The 18,804-nt window shown below is 38.4% G+C and overlaps 1 protein-coding gene across 1 annotated transcript in view; it reads right to left on the bottom strand.

The window, feature by feature from the left end:
- Positions 1 to 1,735: 1,735 nt before the first annotated feature.
- Positions 1,736 to 18,804, bottom strand: part of LOC115419453 (arf-GAP with SH3 domain, ANK repeat and PH domain-containing protein 2) — a 45,023-nt gene continuing 27,954 nt past the window's right edge. The window contains 19 exon segments of the mRNA XM_075353473.1: positions 1,736 to 2,339; positions 2,589 to 2,717; positions 3,833 to 3,987; positions 4,069 to 4,112; positions 6,243 to 6,303; positions 6,925 to 6,973; positions 6,975 to 7,083; positions 7,242 to 7,251; positions 9,098 to 9,329; positions 9,725 to 9,832; positions 10,429 to 10,496; positions 10,579 to 10,694; positions 13,940 to 14,025; positions 14,141 to 14,253; positions 14,256 to 14,326; positions 14,407 to 14,498; positions 15,935 to 16,030; positions 16,033 to 16,070; positions 18,549 to 18,721. Of these exon segments, the coding sequence (XP_075209588.1) occupies positions 2,265 to 2,339; positions 2,589 to 2,717; positions 3,833 to 3,987; positions 4,069 to 4,112; positions 6,243 to 6,303; positions 6,925 to 6,973; positions 6,975 to 7,083; positions 7,242 to 7,251; positions 9,098 to 9,329; positions 9,725 to 9,832; positions 10,429 to 10,496; positions 10,579 to 10,694; positions 13,940 to 14,025; positions 14,141 to 14,253; positions 14,256 to 14,326; positions 14,407 to 14,498; positions 15,935 to 16,030; positions 16,033 to 16,070; positions 18,549 to 18,721 (1,825 nt within the window). The 3' untranslated portion in view covers positions 1,736 to 2,264.

Below are 18,804 nucleotides of genomic sequence, written 5' to 3'. Positions count from 1 at the left end.
AACCGTCCTGAAGCTGAAGCTCAGTAAAGCCTGCGTCATTGAGCGACTCGGCAGCGTTTTCAGCTGCTGAAGTTCGTTCCGGTGCAGGAAGAAGCTTTGTTGTAGTTGTTGAAGCCTTAACAATCAGAAATGCTGAGTCATGTTCTGACGCTGCTGCCGACGTCAAACAGGAAAAAGGAAAGGAGAACCTGCCCTGTGGTCCCGTGTGCAGAGTTAAGGATCTTAAAACTCAGGAGGTTTTTTTTTGGTTTTAAGACGTCGGAGCAGCAGCCGTCAGGATCCTGAGCTGGATCACAAACAGGTTCACGTGGAAACTGTTCATCAAAACAACCAATCAGCTGAGCAGAAACTGACCATGTGATCTGTCTGTCGACTCTGACCAAAACATGCTGTTTGTTCAGTTTAACGCCAGGGTGCAACGGTTCTGAACGGCCACAAAACTAACGGCGTTCATTCAGATATGAGCTGGTTTACTGAAAATGAGATCAATCAACAACATTAAATGGGAATCAATGAACTATTTCACATATGAACCAGGTCGGGGCCATGAAACCATCATTACCAGAAAAAAAAACTAGTTGTTCATTATCTGGTAAATGTTTGATGTTGAAAATGATTGGTTTAATGCTGTTAAAGCCAGTAAATCCAACTGAATAAAACAAAATCAGCAGTAAATCATCAAATCATTGAAGAGATGTGAGGTTTTAGCATTACTTTTTTATACGTCTTTTACATTCTGTTCGTTTTATTGCATCAGTCGTGTAGTTTTTGGTGTTTTTTGTCTTATATTTTCAACTTTCTCTACACTACATCGAGTTCATCTTCATATTTTAGCATCTTTTACAATCTTCTATCATGTCATTACTGTATTTGCATTTTCTACATCTTTTAAGTCATTTTCATTTTGTTTAATCTTTTAATAATAATTGAAAACTACAAATAACCCGATTATTAAACCTGGTTTCTTCAGCTGTCAATGTGGGTAAAAAAAAAAAAAAAAAATCTTTAACTTTGTATGTAAAAAAAAAAAAAAAAATAATAATAATATTAATAAATTAATGATTAAAGCGTTTTTGCCACATCGCCCACACCTCTAAGCTAATTCAAAAACATCAGTGCTGCTTGTTCGGTGGTTTTTCCAGAAGCGTTGCACTCCTGTTAACAGCTTTAATTAATATTTTCACTGTGACTGATGAACACATTTCAACCTGCTGAGCATTGTACATTCATAGAAACCAAACAGACACCAGCTGTCACTGTAAAGCAAATAAAGAATATTAGAAAAACCATTCAGAGCTGCGTTTTCTGTCATTAACTCATGTGCAGGTAAAGTTTGTCCTGAAACAGCAGGAAACGACTGTTACTGCAACAAAATGGATTAGAACACATTAAATCAGAAACGTCACAAAATGAAGTTACTTTTTAAACTATTTTTTCATTAATAATCTGTAAAAATAACACAATACTCATTCAACCAATTGGTCTGAAATCTTTTTTTTTTTTTTTTTTTTTTTACAATAAATTAGTTTTTTTTTTTTTTTCTGTTTACTGGTATGAACTATAACTGGTATCAGACTCACCTCAGATTTACATTTTTGTTTTATGTTGGAATTAATTGCAGATTGTATGATGCACATTATTTAGTTTCATTACACCTTTTCTCATGTTATTTATCATTATTTTGCTGCAGTAACACGCTGCTGGTTTTCCTCACCGAGTTGATATATGTTGAAGTTGTTGAAGGCAGCAAGAGGCGTCAACTCAGTCTGGTTTCAGGCTCCGCCTCCTTTAAAGTCTGCAGACCAATCACATCCAAGCAGGTCGACAAGGCAGTGAGCGTCATTGGTTGATTCTAGACTGGCCGGAAGTTACAGAAGATGACGGCTGTGCTTAGTATCCCAGAATCCTTTGTGCTCAGGTTGTTCAATCAGAAATAAATAAATAAATAGGTTGAATAAATTAAAGTTTTACAGGTGACCTTTCAAAATAGAGGTCCGGGGTTTTATTTTGAAATGTCGTCACCTGGTAAGTTTGTAAATATTCAAATGCACACTGAGGCCGTTTCCATAGCAACAGTGGCCGCAACCCAAGGGGGTCATCTGTAAGGTCGCCATGGTGATGGAGCCAGTTGCTATGACAACAAACCATCTCCATGTGGTGTTTCGTATCCAAGCGGTGGAGTTTTGACAGAAGAGGAGTCGGGCTTTGGTTCTGATCCAGGACCGGTTCTGGTTCCAGGTGGTCTGGGTCCGTGCAGGTCCACGTCAGTCTGACAGCAGCTGGACGAAGGAAGACGGGAACAAACCCCTCTGCTCCGGCTCGTCCTCGATGTAACCGTGCTGCAAACACATGTTTATATGTACATACATGTGAAAATAGGCTCCGCCCACTGAGGTCTACTGGTCACATGACTGGCTATTCTAGGTTCAAGGTTTGGTTTTATTTCATGTTTTATATGTAAAACGCTGTCGGATGAAGGTTTTCCATGCATGTAACTTCCTCAAAGTTAAATTACAGACCAACCAATCACAGCAGAGGGTGATCCATGACAGCCAATCAGAAAGCAGGATGTTGGTAATGGAACATACCCACCAGTCGCTGTCATCCTGTCCCAGAACAACCAGAACCTGACCCTCGGTGAAGCTCAGCTCGTCGTAGTGATCGGCCTGACAGTCGTAGAGCGCCTGAACCCGAGACGCCGACGACGAACCGCGAGGCTGAAGGAAAACAGGAGGAATTCAACAAACAGCGACCGAAAACTACATGAAGATTAAGCATTATTTAAGAAACATTTATCGTGAAAAAAAAGAATCATTTAGTGTAAATTATAAATACATTTGGCGTAAATTAAGGAAACATTTAGTGTAAATAAAGGAACCTTATGTTTTGTGAAAGAGAGGGAGGCTATGATTTAAGGGAAAGTTAAATTTACAGATTCATAAAGTACGCACTACGTTAAAAAGTTTCTGTATCACCATCTGTGGAGGAAAATTGTGGAACAAATTGTGTGTGGAGATAAAACAAATATCAAACATAATTCAGTGTAAAAAAAGATATAAAAAAATTATTCTTGAGAGGTCCAGTATTTAATAATGACACGGAGGCCTGTTTGTTTATGGATGATGTTGTACTGATAAATCTGCTGGAATTATTGAAGAAAATGGTTGAATTGTTGAGTCTGTTTGTACGACTGTACTGCCATGATCATATTGTTGGGTGTAATTCAGTTACTGCATTATGTATTTGTTGTGGTTTGATGTTAAAATTACGAAAATAGTATAGTTTGACTCTTGTATCAAGTTAATGATAAAGGTGTAAAAGCACTGAGGGGTTGGATTAAATAAGTTCATACTTCTTCCTACTCCTTTTCGACCATGCAAAACTCAGACTTTTATGTACTTGGAGATAGATTCTGTCCATTTCAATGTTTTATTTTGTTTTGTTTTTTTTGCCTGTTCGAAATAAATAAATGAATCAAATCAAATCAAATCAACCTTTTGGTGTGTTTCAAGAAAATATTTAGCATAAATTAAGGAACCATTTTACTTAAATTACTCAAAGATTTAGCTTTAATTTAAAGAAAACATTAAGCATAAATTAACCAAACACTGAGCGTGAAATATACCTAGATTTTGCATAAATTAAACAAAATATAGCATGACTTTTAAAAAACATTTAGCATGGATCAAAACAAACAGTTCGTGCCACATTACATGAGAAAACACATGTAGATGTTTGGTGTTTTGAGAATAATCACATATTGCTTTTGGTTTTATATGAATTAAATTAAAATGTAGTGAACTGAATATATACATAAAATCAATGGACTGACCAATGATCTGCGAGGAAGCGGCTGGGGGGCGGGGCCTCTGCTGTTGCAGTCGAAGCTCTGTGAACGCTGACTGGTGGGCGAGCCATTGGATGGAGCTTTGTTGGAGGAATGTGAGAAGTGGGAGGAGCTATTATCACTGTCGGCGCGTCGAAAACCTAAAAAAAACAACAACATAGATTTAAGAATTGAATGAAAACCCAGAGAAAAGACGTTGAGCTGATGTGAGTGAGTTTTACCTCTGTCCGGACGTTCATTCACTGAGCCCAGAGGAGACGACGGACTAAAAAAAAAAAAAAACACACATAGGTCGTTCAGTTTCTGTTCGGTAGAAGTCAGACGAGTCAAACTGAATTTAATTAATTATGTAAAGTTCACATTTTTTCACAGAAGATGAAGATTTTTCATCGTCACTATTTTATTCATCAGACACCACATCCATTCATCTGTCTCTAGGTTCTTACAGACATAGATTAACTCATTTTATTATCCCTGTAGGAAACTTCAGTCTCTGCATTTTGTATTTGTATTTACTTGCACATAACAAACATGAAAAAAATAAAATAAAAGAAATCACCACGCAAGTAACACCACTGTGCAGGAGAGGATGGAAGCAAAAAGGCTCATAGAAATACCTCCATGGAAAAACAATACATAAAAAAGAAATAAAGAATAAAAATATGATATGACTGAAATAATAATTAAAAGTAAAACTACAAATCAAATGATAAACAGCCTTACATTTTTTTTTTGTAAATTAGAGTCTGTTTCAGATCCATTGTAAATAACGATAAAGAAGATGTTTATTGAAGATCAGGATTATTCTAAAGACGTGGTCCATGATATTTTAGAGAATACTGACTCAGATTATTGACAGGTAGGAATTATTTTACCCATAATACCTAGCATTAGCATTGTCAATTAGCATTAGCACATAGCATGTATTGTCAAGGAACGATTTGAGTCTCTGGACGATGTGAGTCTCGCATGTGTAGAAGCATTTATCTGTCGGCCATCTTTTACGAGTCGCTACGGTAACCTCACTAGGACAAATCATACCCTCCACCGCTCAGTTTCCCCCAGATTTAGATCACAGTGTTTGTCAGCTGGATAGGCTGTCAGCTGTGAAGGAACCAAAAGGCATGAAAATTAGGTCTCGAAGTCATTTCTGATCGCTAGAAAGATACTCTTTGAAGCTGAAGTCTCTGTGCTTTTACATAAGGTCAAGTCTCTAGACTTTAACACAGTGTTTTTCAGCCTTGGGCTCACCTGGAATTCAAACGGGGTCACCTGAAATTTCTAGTAATTGATAAATATATATATATATATAATATATATATATATATATTATATATAATATATAATATGTGTTATATATATATATATATATATATTATATTATATATATATATATATATATATATATATTTGTGTTATATATTATATTATATATATATATTTTTTTTTTTTTTTTTTTTTTTTTTTTTAATTTACCAATAAAAAAATATACGGTGAGTTGACCGAGACAATCCCAATCCATAACAGACATGACAAACTGTGGTTGTGAAACTGCAGCACTGTGGTTCTGTTTGTGTGTCACATGTTCACTGTGGTCAGTTTCAGATGCTGCAGCTCTTTCATAATTCATAGTTTCAGTTCTTGTTTGTTCAGTATTAATTGTCCTCCTTGTAAATCCCAGCTGGACTGACTGGACAGATCCTGAGCCTTTGTGCAGTAATCTACACCTGGATTTACTGCCTCTGTCCACAATAATAGACATTATATAACTGTCCTCTAAAATTAACATTTATTTGTAACATAGCATAGCAAACTATTACATGATCAAAAAAAAATTAACTTTAGCAAAAACATGTCTCTGTTTTGAATGCCTGGGGTCGCCAGAAACTTGTGATGTTAAAATGGGGTCAGGAGACAAAAATGTTGGAAACCACTGCGTTAACATAATTTCACTCATACCACAGTGATTTGTCCTAGCAAGGTTGCCGTAGCGACATGTAAAAGATGGCGACGGAGATAAATGCTTCTACACATGTGCGACTCAAATCCTCCCTTGACGCATTATTAGCAGTGAGCTGCCACTGAAGGAGTTCGAGGACCAACTCCAGATCTCCATCAGCACCGTGGACGAGGACACCGACAGGAGAATGAACACGTATGTAAATCTATAGTAAATTATAAACCGTTACATAGATACACACAGAAGGCTGCAGTCAACTGAAGGTCACACCCAGAACCTTTACTGTGACATTAAAGCCCTAAACACTACAACCGCTGCACTGCCCAGAGAACTAAAGCAGCCGAGAAACTGGAGTGAATGTGGCTTTGAAATTAATTTTAGAGTAAGTTTAAGCAATTTTTGGTAAATGAGCTGTGAAGCTTGTTGTGTTGATACTCACACACACTCTTGAAGGACGACTCTGCTCCGCTGTAGATCCTCGGACTGGTCGGTACACAGGATCTGAACATAACGACAGAACACAGAACTGTTCTAAAACTGAAGGAAGTCTGGTGTTCTAACCGGAAACAAACTAAAAACTCCAATAACAAGTTTGACCTGAACAAAACTAGAACTGAACATCAGGTAAAATCCACTTCTTCTGATGTTCATGTTTCATGATGAACAAGAATAACATGTCCTTATCCATTACAGGACCTTAAATAAATCATATTTCATCCTTCATCCATCGCTGTTCATCTTCTATAAAATTGAGATTTTCCTCATGAAATAATGAAGAAAACATTTAATCTAAAGAAAAATCATTTATCCACTGATGAAATGATCCGTTCTTGTTTTCCTGTCATTTTTCTTTGTTTTTTAAATTGAACTAAAATGAAGTAGAAAAATTCAGTTGGATATGTAGACAAGAGCAAAAATACATTCAATAATTCAAATCATTACATATAGGAGCAGAGATGCAAGAAGAGAAGACTTTTTTAATTAAAATTATAGATACCGAGCAATGTTCTGGCTTATTTTCATTGCAGTTTGTTTTTTCTATTTTCTTTGGGACAAGACAAGCATTTTAAATTCGGTTGTAAATCCACAAAAGGAGGGCTTGTTTAGTTCTCCGTCATTACCGAGTGTTTGTTGGACTCGGAGCAGCTCCTCTTGTGTCGGACGGACGATGGGAGGGGGCGGAGTCGACCTCTTGTTTCCTGGTGAAGTGAAGAAGACCTCCCCCTCTTCATCGTCTTCTTCTGCAGCTGGAGGAGGGGGAGGGGGGACGCCGGCGCTGCAGGGGTTAAACAGAAACACTGTCCAGACATCTGCACTTTGTATGTGTCTGTAACTGCTGACAATCTTTTTTCTCTGTCTTGATTTTTTCCCCAGAACCTGGTTTATTCAACATTTGTGAAAATATTTATTTCTCAGTATTTTGAAATTATTCACAGCAGTTTTCCTGGGATTGGGGAGAGTTGGACTCAGAAGATTTGCCACCTAAGAAGCAAATAATTGTAGTTTTTATTGGGTATTGTTTTATTTTTTCTTGCTGATGATGGGAATAAGTTGATCTGTATTTGATATTAATAAATGGCATTTAAGTACTTCTTATTCAACTGAATCTCAAAGTGCTACAGAAAAAAGAAAGTGCTACATTACAAAAACAATACTTTGAAATAAATTACTACATTAAATAAAATATGACTTGTAAAACAAAAACAATGGTGGGCTTTAAAAAGTCTAAAATTTGGAACATTAGCCAGTGAGCTTCCAGCAGCTAATGTTAGCAAAGTAGATCAGCGACACTACAGACGAAACATCCCCTCTGCGCTGTTTCACTGTGGATGAGAACGTCATGGCTAACCTACAGCTAATTAGCTTAGCTTTGATAACGGATCGCTGTGAGCAAAATCCATCGCATCAGTTCTCTGACAGACTGAGCTCATGAAATCGCGTTGTATGTAACACCAGTTCTTATGGCGTTGGCGTGTTACATAAGCATTTCCATCTGTCGCGTATTACTCAACGCCATTAGATGGAAACTGGAAACTGTCTGAACTGATCTCCCTGAATGCTTTTAAATCCAAACTCAAAATGCTGGAGAACAACTCACTGACTTGCAGGTGTTTTTTACAGGTTGAACTGTCCTGTAAATTATTGTTTGTTGTAACTATGTGTTGTGTTTCATGCTGTCTCTTGGCCAGGACTCCCTTGAAAAAGAGGTTCTTAATCTCAGTGGGATCCTTTTCCTGGTTAATAAGGGTTCAATAAATAAATTTCAAAGAAAATTGATCGCGTGTCAATTTACGCCAAGATCTCTGGTTTACCATATCCTAACCACTAACCCTAACCTAAAACTGAACCACTAATCGCGTCGTATGTGACAGGCGTGAACATACACGTGGAAAGCTTATATGCGTACAGATAATTTAATTAAAAATGACGTCTATATTTACACATGGATATTTACCGCAATTCATCATATCACGCTGTCCCGGATGTTCAGATGGCTATGGCTAACGTTTACACCCTTGGTGGTTCAGAGTTTCTTCGGTTGTGATGGTAAGATTACTGACGTATACTGAGTTTGGTTTTAACGTTTTAAAGATGAAGAAATGTAAAAGTTCTGTGTGTTTAGTTCAGGTTTTGACATTGTTATTGCTATTACATTTATAATGCTAATGTTGTTAATAAAGTTGTACAAACTGTAGCTAGCGAGTTAACAGTTGTTTTAACAGATTTGTGTCATGAGAAAATACACTGGTCCACAGTTTTTAGAAATGATTTGCTTCAGACATTAAATGTGCTAATGTTACGTATTTTAATAGATTAATTGGAAAATAAATGACAAAAGTGCCGGTTTGCTGATGTTTTCAAGGTATATGATGAAGTGTTATTCCACATATAGATTGGTTATGTACATTATAGAATAGTTTCTAATCTTCCACTAAATAGAACCTGTAAAGTGAATGTATTCTAATGTGCAGACAGTGTTTTGAAGTAGATCTTGCAGCTCTGACACAAATATCCTTTGGAGTCAAACCCATTCTCTCGTTAATTCTTGAATTTCACATTTGGACCCAGGCGGTATCTTGGAAACTTCAGCCAACCAGCATTTTGACTTGACTTGTCTTCATCGTGACTCTCATGTGGTAAATTTCATTACTTTTATTCTGGAAGCGTTTTCCTTGTTAGACCCAGTGGATATCGTCCGGAGCCGTGATTTATTTAGTTAATTCATGAAATACAGTCTCTAATAAAGATCAGGTAGAGACACAGAAGTAACGATTGGATTGGACTCTGACCTTGACCCTGGGGGGTAAGGGGGTGCAGGGGAGGAGGGCGGGCGGCGGAGGGGGGCTGTGGGCGGAGCCTGCGGTCCGTCCATGGGAGCTCCATGCCATGGCGAGCCTCCGGCCCACCTGAGCAGACCGCCGGCCGCCACATTTGGAGCGATGACGGGCCGCACGAGAACGAGAAGGAGGACGAGAAGGAGAGGAGGAGGAGGAGGAAGCGCTCCTTCTTCACCGGACCATTCTGGAACACACAGCATCATGGGTAAATGTAGTGTTTAGAGGGGACCAGAGTTAAAAACCCCATGTTATTTACAACATACACGAAACCTAAATGTTTTTGAGTACAAGGAAAAGTACATATGTGTATATTTTACTTCCTGAAAGCTTCTTTACCAGATGGGGGTGCGTAACCATGGTAACCAGTCAGACTCACCTGTATGTGTGTAATATGACTACAGACCACTGGGCTGTGTTCACCTTTTGTCACTGTCCATTGTTGGCGCTACTGCATTGCATTATGGGATATTTTTGCTGATGAAGTGTCCACAGCGTGCATACTGTAACAATTACGTGGAAAAAGTGTGGAGCTTCACACACTACCGTAGATGTGTATCAGCTGCCTGTTGCCATGGTTACCTTTTCATCAAAGTCATCATCGCTGTCGTAGACGTCGTCGTGTCGAAGCCTCCACTCGTACTCAACATGGACGTGATGGTCAAACTGGTTGGACTGGGCCTGCTGCAGCTGCACACACACACACACACACACACACACACGTATCAGTAAATACTACAGTACCCATGAGCCTCAGGTTTGAAACTGAACAAAAATAATAAAGAAAATAATCAGGTAAATTAAAAATATTAACAAAGCAAACAAAAAAATGTGGAAAATTAACAAAATAATCATCACTAAAAAGTAACAAAATTAAGAAAATAATGAGCAAAAGTGATTGAAACCAAACAAAATAAAAATCCAATTATCAGTATATCTTATAGTATCCTTACATCAGAAAAAGCCTCTGTCAGTACTGTACAGTGGTTGGTTTAGATTAATATTTTAACTTTATTGACTGGCTTAAATTATTTATTGTTAAAATAAAAGTCATCAAATGTAATAAGTGATGTTGAAATATCAAAATATAACTGACTTCAAACTGATTCAATTAATGGATTCACCTCAAATTCTGATAAAACTTACACTCATTTGTATTTCAATGATAAAAAAATGACTTTTTTTATTTCCAACTTTACTGAAAATATATATGTTTACAAAAACTATGTCAACACGTGACAAACCAATGAACAGATGTGAGCTCATCAAACTGGGACAGAACTCACCAGCGCCTCACAGTGGCTGTGCTTCAACCTGCGGCTCATGTCCAGTGCAGTCTCACCCAATTCATTCTCTGAAAATAAATACACAAACAGTTCAACACACAACATTCTGAGGGTGTGAATGAAACCAGAGTGTGTGTCTTTGTGTATTACTGATGTGTGTGTTGGCTCTGGCTCTCAGCAGGAGTTTCACGCAGTCGATCTTGTTGTGCAAACAGCTGTAATGCAGCGCTGTGTTTCCTGAAGACGTCTGGCTGTCCACGTTAGAGCTGAAACACACAGAACACACAATTAAAACACACCAGGACGATAAGAACGAAGGGAAACAGATACAGTCGCTGAAACATTAGTGGTTCTCTGTAGTACTGATATTCCAGACTCCGACTCCAGTTCTCTTCAAACTAAAACTCAGGACAAGGTTGAAACTGTGAGTATCATTACTGTGACGTTATTGTGAAAAAAATATAGTGGAATAAATGTGTACCTTTCATGCAGTGTCTTGTGTTGAATTTATTGGAAAAATTGTGTAGTTTCAGAATATAACATCCAACAATGTGTATGACTTGTCCTTGTGTGACTTTTTGCATGATGTTTGTTGAAAAGTGGAGCAAAAATGACCCTTTTTCAGTGACAAATAATTTGCAAACCCATATTAACCCTGTTGCTGTTTGCAAATGTTCGTGAACTTGCTTCCTTTGAACGTTAGAAGCAGAGCTGATGGTCTGGCCTTTTGAATGAGGATCAGTTTCAGACTTCAGACTTCCTTTATTGTCATTTAATAATGCACCATCAGTACCTTATCAAACAAAATTTCAGGTGCTTAGCTCACCAGTGTCACTTATAAAAATAAATAAAAACACACCTCACGAAATATAAAAATAATCTAAAATACTGTAAACATGTGTATATGTATAAAAATTTAGATAAAAAAATTTAAAGACTAAAAACTAGAAGCACTCGGAGAGCGCAGACCTCCGCCAAGGCTGATCAGTGGCCCCCCCCGTGGGTCCCCCCACGCCAAGGAGGTTATGTTTTTGCCAGGGTTTGTTTGTTTGTTTGTTTGTTTGTCTGTCCGTTAGTGTGCAACATAACTCAAAAAGTTATGGACAGATTTTGATGAAATTTTCTGGTCTGCGCCCCCCCCGTGGGCCCCCCCACCCCCGATCACCACCAAAATTTAATCATTTCTTCCTTATCCCATTTCCAACAAACCCTGAAAATTTCATCAAAATCTGTCCATAACTTTTTGAGTTATGTTGCACACTAACGGACAGACAAACAAACAAACAAACAAACCCTGGCAAAAACATAACCTCCTTGGCGGAGGTAACTAAAGTGCATAGTGCAATAAAGTGCTTCAGATTTATTGCACTAACGGGCACTTTCCTTTGGCTGTTCAACAGTCTGATGGCCACGGGGAAGAAACTGTCTCTGAACCTGCCTGAGGTCAGCAGCGTGAACAGTCTGTTGTGTGGGTGTGAGGAGTCGGAGGAGATGCGCTGGGCTCTGGACAGGCAGCGCTTGTGCCCAATGTCCTGGATGGGGGAGAGCAGGGCCCCAACTATTTTCTGCGCAGTCCTCACCACCCTCTGCAGAGCCTTCCAGTCCGAGGCCTTGCAGGCCCCGAACCAGACAGAGATGCAGCGCCAAAGTCAGTGACGTCAGATCAGCCAGTTCCTCAGCAGACGTCATGGGACTATTCTGTTTGGATTTTTAGGCTTCTAGGTCAGAACTGGACTGATAATTCTGTATGTAGAGTTGATATGATCATAAATCTGTATGTATTATACACCATTCTCTTTCTTTTCTGTTGTGAATAAAGCATTACCAACAATTCAGTCTATTCTAATATTAGATCAGTCACATCATTACTTTTACTAACCCTACCCCCATCAGTTTTTAGTTTGTGAAAAAAAATACAGACCAGTTGTAAAAATAACTTGCATTCACTCAATTTTCAATATCTAGCCTCCAAAATGTAATCCATTCTGCCCACCTACATGGGCTACAATGAGTTCAGATTATTTAGGCTCATTTTCCTAAAGTCAGATCAAGTGTTTTTTTACAACCAAATTTTCATATGGTTTTTGAAACTGCCACCAATGTGTTAGATTTGGACTGGTTCTGTCAATGATGAAGACAATTTAAAGCAGATTTGGCATAAATGATTTCAGATTCAGATTCCTGAGAAAATTTGACCCTAAACTGATAGATTTTCAGTCCAGAACAAAGAACTGGAATGTTTGCCCTTAATGTCACTAAAATGACACTCAAACCTTGAACCTTGTCATAGACGTTTATTTAAACAATCGTTCAAAATAACACTGTCTTATAATCCTCACATGCTGCATCAGCTGATAGTTTACATTGTAGCTGTTAGCTTAGCTCTGTTAGCTTAGCTCTGTTGTTAGAATAAAACAGCCACAGTAAAACCACTAATCTCCTCTGTTTTCTGTTCGGTTTGTGTTGTCAGTAGCTGAACTACAGATCTATTTGGAATCCAACAAACAAAGTCAGAACTGTCACAGTTTAGTCTGAACATCAAACAGCAACTTAGCAAAGATAAGAACATCCCATAATAACTTTATACCTTCATAAGCCTCAGAATTAAACTCACCTGTGTTGAAGAAACGCTGACATTTCAACATCAAACTCATTCACTTTCTTTGACTTGTTTTAAGATTTTCCATCATAAAACTACGTACAGCCTCATTTAAAGTGTTTGTTGGTTTGAACCTCCAGGCTGTTGAAGGAGCCTTTCATTGGTGAACTCTCACGTCCATGTGGGCGTTCAGACTAGGGCTGTAAGAAAATATCAGTTCTGCAATATACTGCAATATTTCATTTCATGATACTGTATCGGTATCAAAAAGTACTGTATGGATATTTTTAGGTATTTATTCAAATGCAGATATGGTGGAGGTTCATTTTTGTTTTTTGATTTTATTTATTGCTTATGTCTTATTTATTATTATTTAACACTGTTTTATTAAATAATGGTTATTTGAAGCATCCTAAAAGCACTTTTTACTGTCTGAGAGGCAGATGGTAGTTCCTTTGTTAGGTTTGCACAAAAATACTGTTCTGATGTTAGGTGTGAACTAATAGAATATGAACATTTGAACAAGATCTTAAACTGTAATGTCTGTAAAACAGAATTTAAATTTTAACTCAGGAACATTTTGTGATATAGCATTAGATCCTGTTGTGATCAAATAAAAATGTGTTTAGTATTTGTGCAGATTTATGGTGTGATTCAATTCTTCCAGGAAATAATGTTTTAAAAAAGAAACAAAACCAATAAAAAATTGCCTTTTTAACAGTATCATGATGTATCGTATGGTGATCCTAGTATTGTGACTTGTATCGTATCACCAGATCCTTGCCGATACACAGCCTTAGTTCAGACCCTCATCACCTCCATCTCAGCTGGTTTCAGACTTTGTAGTGATTTTCAGTGTCATTCAGTGGGAGGAGTTAAACTCAGAACAGGCAGAATTAGACTTTAACTGACCAGTTCTGAGCCAGGAAGTCCAGGATGTGCAGAGACGTCCGGTCAGCCAATAGGACGGCCAGATGGAGCGCCGTCTCCCCTTTGTCCTGTTGGCATGGAAACACACTGCTGAGTGTGTGTTTACTGTATTATTACTATTGTGTGTGTTTTCCTGTATATATATTTTACTCTTGGATGTGAATGTACAGGTATTTTTTGTACCTGTATGTGAGTGTGCAATGCCTGGCTAAGCTCCGCCCTCTGAGCGTACAGCTGGATCAGACTGTAGATGTCACAGCTCTTCGTCGCCTCCTGCAGGCCGAGTCGTAGCGCCGTGTGGAGCTGTGGCTGCGTCTCACAAACTGAACGTTCTGATACTTGGACAGGATGAAGTCTTTACGCTCCAACCTGCGCACACACACTGACAGTAAATACCAGGTTTTATCGTAAACCTGCACATGAATAACCGTCAGGTCTGTGAGTCTCACATGTGACTGTGTTGGGAGGGTTTCAGAGATGGACTCAGCAGGTTGGCCTCCAGGATTTCATTAAAGCCAGAGTTTCCAACGTTCCTCGCCAACTGAAAGTCACACAGAGAAAGTAGAAGGTTCCAGAAATACATTAGAATACTTTATTAATTCCATGGGAAATTATTGTGTTACAGCTGCTCCAGTTAAGTATAATAAAAGAAGCAAGAAATAAACGATCAAAACTACAAAGAATATATATATTTACATCAGCTAAAATTTCCTTCGGGGGTCAAATGAGTGTCCATTTGTGTCAAAAAAACAAAGAGTTGTCCTACAGTCATAGAAGTGTGTGTAAATAATGCTAATCCATTTGTGCACAGACTACTGATATTCTCTGACAGTGGAAGCTCTATTTTCATAAATATTGGATTTGGAATAGCACGTGTGTGTGAAAACTTTTGCTGGTGGATGGACGTGACATTACCCATGATGCTCTGGTCAGTACCAGTACTTTATTAGGAATAAACTTCTAGACTTCCTATTGCTAATTGTGCTCTTCTTCATAAATGTTGGTATTGTGGATCTAAAACAATCCCAGCTGACACAAAAACACTAAATGTGTCAGTGGACGGATGTGACATGGTTGTTGTGGATCCCATCATACTGATGCTCTGCAGCCATGTCAGCGTTTACACTAATGATCCCTGTGCAAAAACTAGGAGCACTATTATTTATTGGATAGTTTAGCATCAGACTAAAGAGGAAAGAACAATATAGAATTGTTCTTTCTGTATAAAAATGCCTCTTATTGTAAAAGTGTTGATGTAAACAGTGCTGTGTGCCATTCTTCATGTATGTATTGGTGGAACAGAAGCAGGATGGATCAGCACCATACTCCAGATTGAACCTGTACAAATAAAACATGTGATATGGAGGAGAGAATCTGGGAAGAAAAACTGGGGAATCCAAAAGAAGAGAAGATTTGTTTTTCAGCTCAGTTCAGTTCAAATAGAACTTGTCCATTTGTGACATGAAAATATAGCATTAATTGTGCTGATATTGGACATTTTTGAGCTGAAAACATAGTTCATATGAGCATCAACATGTTGAACAGAACTGAAATCCTGTCCATTTGAACAACTGTCATTTACCAACACAAAGTTCCTTTGGATTCACTGAGACTGATTTAATATGAACACAGACACAAAGAAGAGCTCTGAGCACATTTTAGCCGACATATAAACACTGTTAAACACGATTAGAAGAGTAATTTGTACAATATGTACTAGACAAATATTATCAATATGATAATAAAAAGAAATGTAGTTAAATAAGTGCAAAAAGTAAAAAATAAATAAATAAATAAGTATAAATAAAAATATAATTCAAACAGAACCACCATGTGGCTGACTGGGCTCATGTCATTTCCATGTTTGGGAAACAGTTTGTTTGTGGTTTGTACAAGTTGATGGAAACTGTACTTGCACCATGACACAACAAATGATAAATAATCCTTTCAGCATCTACATCTGGTGTGAAGACGTACCAGCAGGTCCGACGTCCCCAGACTGTCCAGACTCAGAGACTGGATCCTGGACACGTGGACCCCCATCTCCCTGTGGACCCCCGAACACTCGATGCAGGGGTCAGGATTCCCATGTTGGTCGAGAGCCACCCGGGTTTCTACCGAGAGAGAGAGAGAGAGAGAGAGAGGAGAGAGAGGAGAGAGAGAGAGAGAGAGAGAGAGAGAGAGAGAGAGAGCAGAGAGAGGAGAGAGAGAGAGGAGAGAGAGAGAGAGAGAGAGAGAGAGAGAGAGAGAGAGAGAGAGAGAGAGAGAGAAAGAGAGAGAGGGGGAGGGAGAGAGAGGGGGGAAGGGAGAGAGAGACAGAGAGAGACAGAGAGAGAACAGAGGATAGAGAGAGAGGGAGGAGGGGGGAGGGAGAGAGAGACAGAGAGACAGAGAGGGAGAGAGAGAGAGAGAGAGAGAGAGAGAGAGAGAGACACAGAGAGAGACACAGAGAGAGAGAGAGTAGGAGCGTCCACAGGTTCACGTCACATTCAGGAGCACCAGCGTTCAGATGGAGGAGGAGATTACATTAGACAGTGGAGTGGAGGAGGAGATCTGTACCAGGAAATTAAAACTAGTGTTGGCAAAGTGGAAAGAGGTTTATGATTTTAGAGTTTATGATTGGTAGAGTGGGTCTGGTGTGTGTGTGCGTGTGTGTGTGTGTGTGTGTGCGTGTGTGTGTGTGTGTGTCTAAGTAAGTGAGAGAGAATGTGAGGCTTTGTATAATCGCTTTGGGCACCATGACAGTATATAAAATGTCACCAGTCACAAGTGTTTGCTCCAGGAGGATTCTGTTGGGTTTCTGTAGAATTGACTTAGAGTCTGGTTTTGACCAACTCTAGATATAAAATGTCAAGAGATAACTTTTTTGTGATCTGGCGCTATATAAATAAAATTTGATTGATTGAGTGATTTAATTGGTTTTCCCCTGTAAGTCGCTTTGGAAAAAAGCGTCTGCCAAATGCGTAAACATAAACATAAATGTGCTATATAAGTGCAGTCCATTTATGATTTAGTTGAAAAAAATCCTCCAGACAAATAAGTTCAGGTCGTGCAGATGGTGACGATCGTGACGATGGTCTGGAGCATTTTCACAACATTTTAAAGGCAAAACAAAGCAGATTTTTCTGGATAAGGTTTTAATGAAACAACCTGTAAGTGTGGACAGTGATGAAAGTGAGGCAGAACGAACCAATTAAGTGAAGAGAAAACGCCAGAAATTCTTCTACCTGACATTTTACTGGAAGGAGATTCACCTTCCACAGAATAGCCCTCCTCCTCCTCTCCTCCTCCTCTCCTCCTCCTCCTCCTCCTCCTCCTCGTAAACAAGTTAATAAAACCAGTTTATCTGTTTTTGTAATTGTTATTTTTTTTCTAACTGCACTTTCTCTGTTTCAAAAACCAGTGAAAAAAGGATTTTTGGGTAGTTTTGAGGGGCTGGAAAAGATTAATTATATACAGTCATGGAAAAAATGATTAGACCATCAAAAGTCATCAAAAACAATGGTTCTGCAGTCCAGTCCTAACTCCTGTGTGTATCATGTGACTAAAACAGACAGAAAAGAAACCATGGAATGAATAAGAGCACTGTTTTTGTCAGTACAATGACACAGATATTGATGGAAGAACTGAAGTGATTTTGGTTTTTATCAAGAAAACATGTTAAATGGATAGATATCAGCTCTGAAATTAAACTACTATGAGCTGTTTTTGTTGTTCTCATTATATTTGTCCAAACAAATGGACCTTTAGTTGGACCAGGCATTAAAATGAACAAGAAACTGAAGAAAACAAAGGGTGGTCTAATAACACTGGTCAACAACAAATTTATTAAGTTTTTTGAGCTGATTTAGGATAATTTTGGTGTGCTGAATCCAAAAATCACATTAATTTTGCTCAATCAGGTCAACTTTCTGAACTATGCTACATATTGGCTTTTTAACATTTGTGCTTACATTTATGGGCATTTTCACATCATTTGATACAAAATTCTTCCATATTTCTTGCAATAAACGAGTTCTGAAGATTTTACTTTTGCCAATTCATGATTAATGTTTTTTTTTAATATTACAGGTGAATGAAATGGCTTCGACTAGAAGATCTTGCAAAAATAAGCCTGACGTATTCTGCTCCATCTGCGGTGAATACACCATTGTACCTAACAGGAATCAAGTCACAAGTTTCATAAAGTGTGCTTACCAATCTTATTTTGGTATTAATTATTATATTTTGTGAGAAGATCAAATTTTTCTAAATCAAATTAGCAAAAAAACCTGACCTGATTGAGAAAAACAGATGTGATTTTTGGATTTAGCGGTGCAAAATGGTCCGAATTCAGTTGAAAAAACCTAGACAACTTGCAAAAAACATTTTTTTGTAACCCAGTGTAATTTTTCTGCAACTGTATGTCCCTGTAATTTCAGTTTGGGATAAATAAAGTACATCTATCTATCTATCTATCTATCTATCTATCTATGTGATTTCACTGGGGTAGAGAGACTCGTAAAATGAATAAATCCCAAACGTGCTCAGTCATGGAATGAATTAAAGTCAGTACTGTGAGGTTCCCCTGTACGTTGTAAAATGTGTTTACCTGGAGCTCCGCAGTCGCAGCAGCTGCTGTTTCCTGGCATCCGTCTGATGTCATCAGTGATGGCTCGAGTCAGATCCTCCACACTGTTCTCCCCACCTCCTCCTGGTCTCTTCCCCCCGTCCAGAGCTGCACTCAGAGCCTCCTGTTTACTGTTACTGAGCACCGAGATCCACCTGGACACCAACACAGTTTAATTTAACCCAGATCCACCTGGACACCAGCACAGTTTAATTTAACCCAGATCCACCTGGACACC

Source organism: Sphaeramia orbicularis, chromosome 5, assembly GCF_902148855.1.
Source record: "Sphaeramia orbicularis chromosome 5, fSphaOr1.1, whole genome shotgun sequence".
Taxonomy (NCBI): Eukaryota; Metazoa; Chordata; class Actinopteri; order Kurtiformes; family Apogonidae; genus Sphaeramia; species Sphaeramia orbicularis.
The sequence above is the reverse complement of the archived record's forward strand: the minus strand, read 5'-3'. Positions and strand labels throughout refer to the sequence as shown.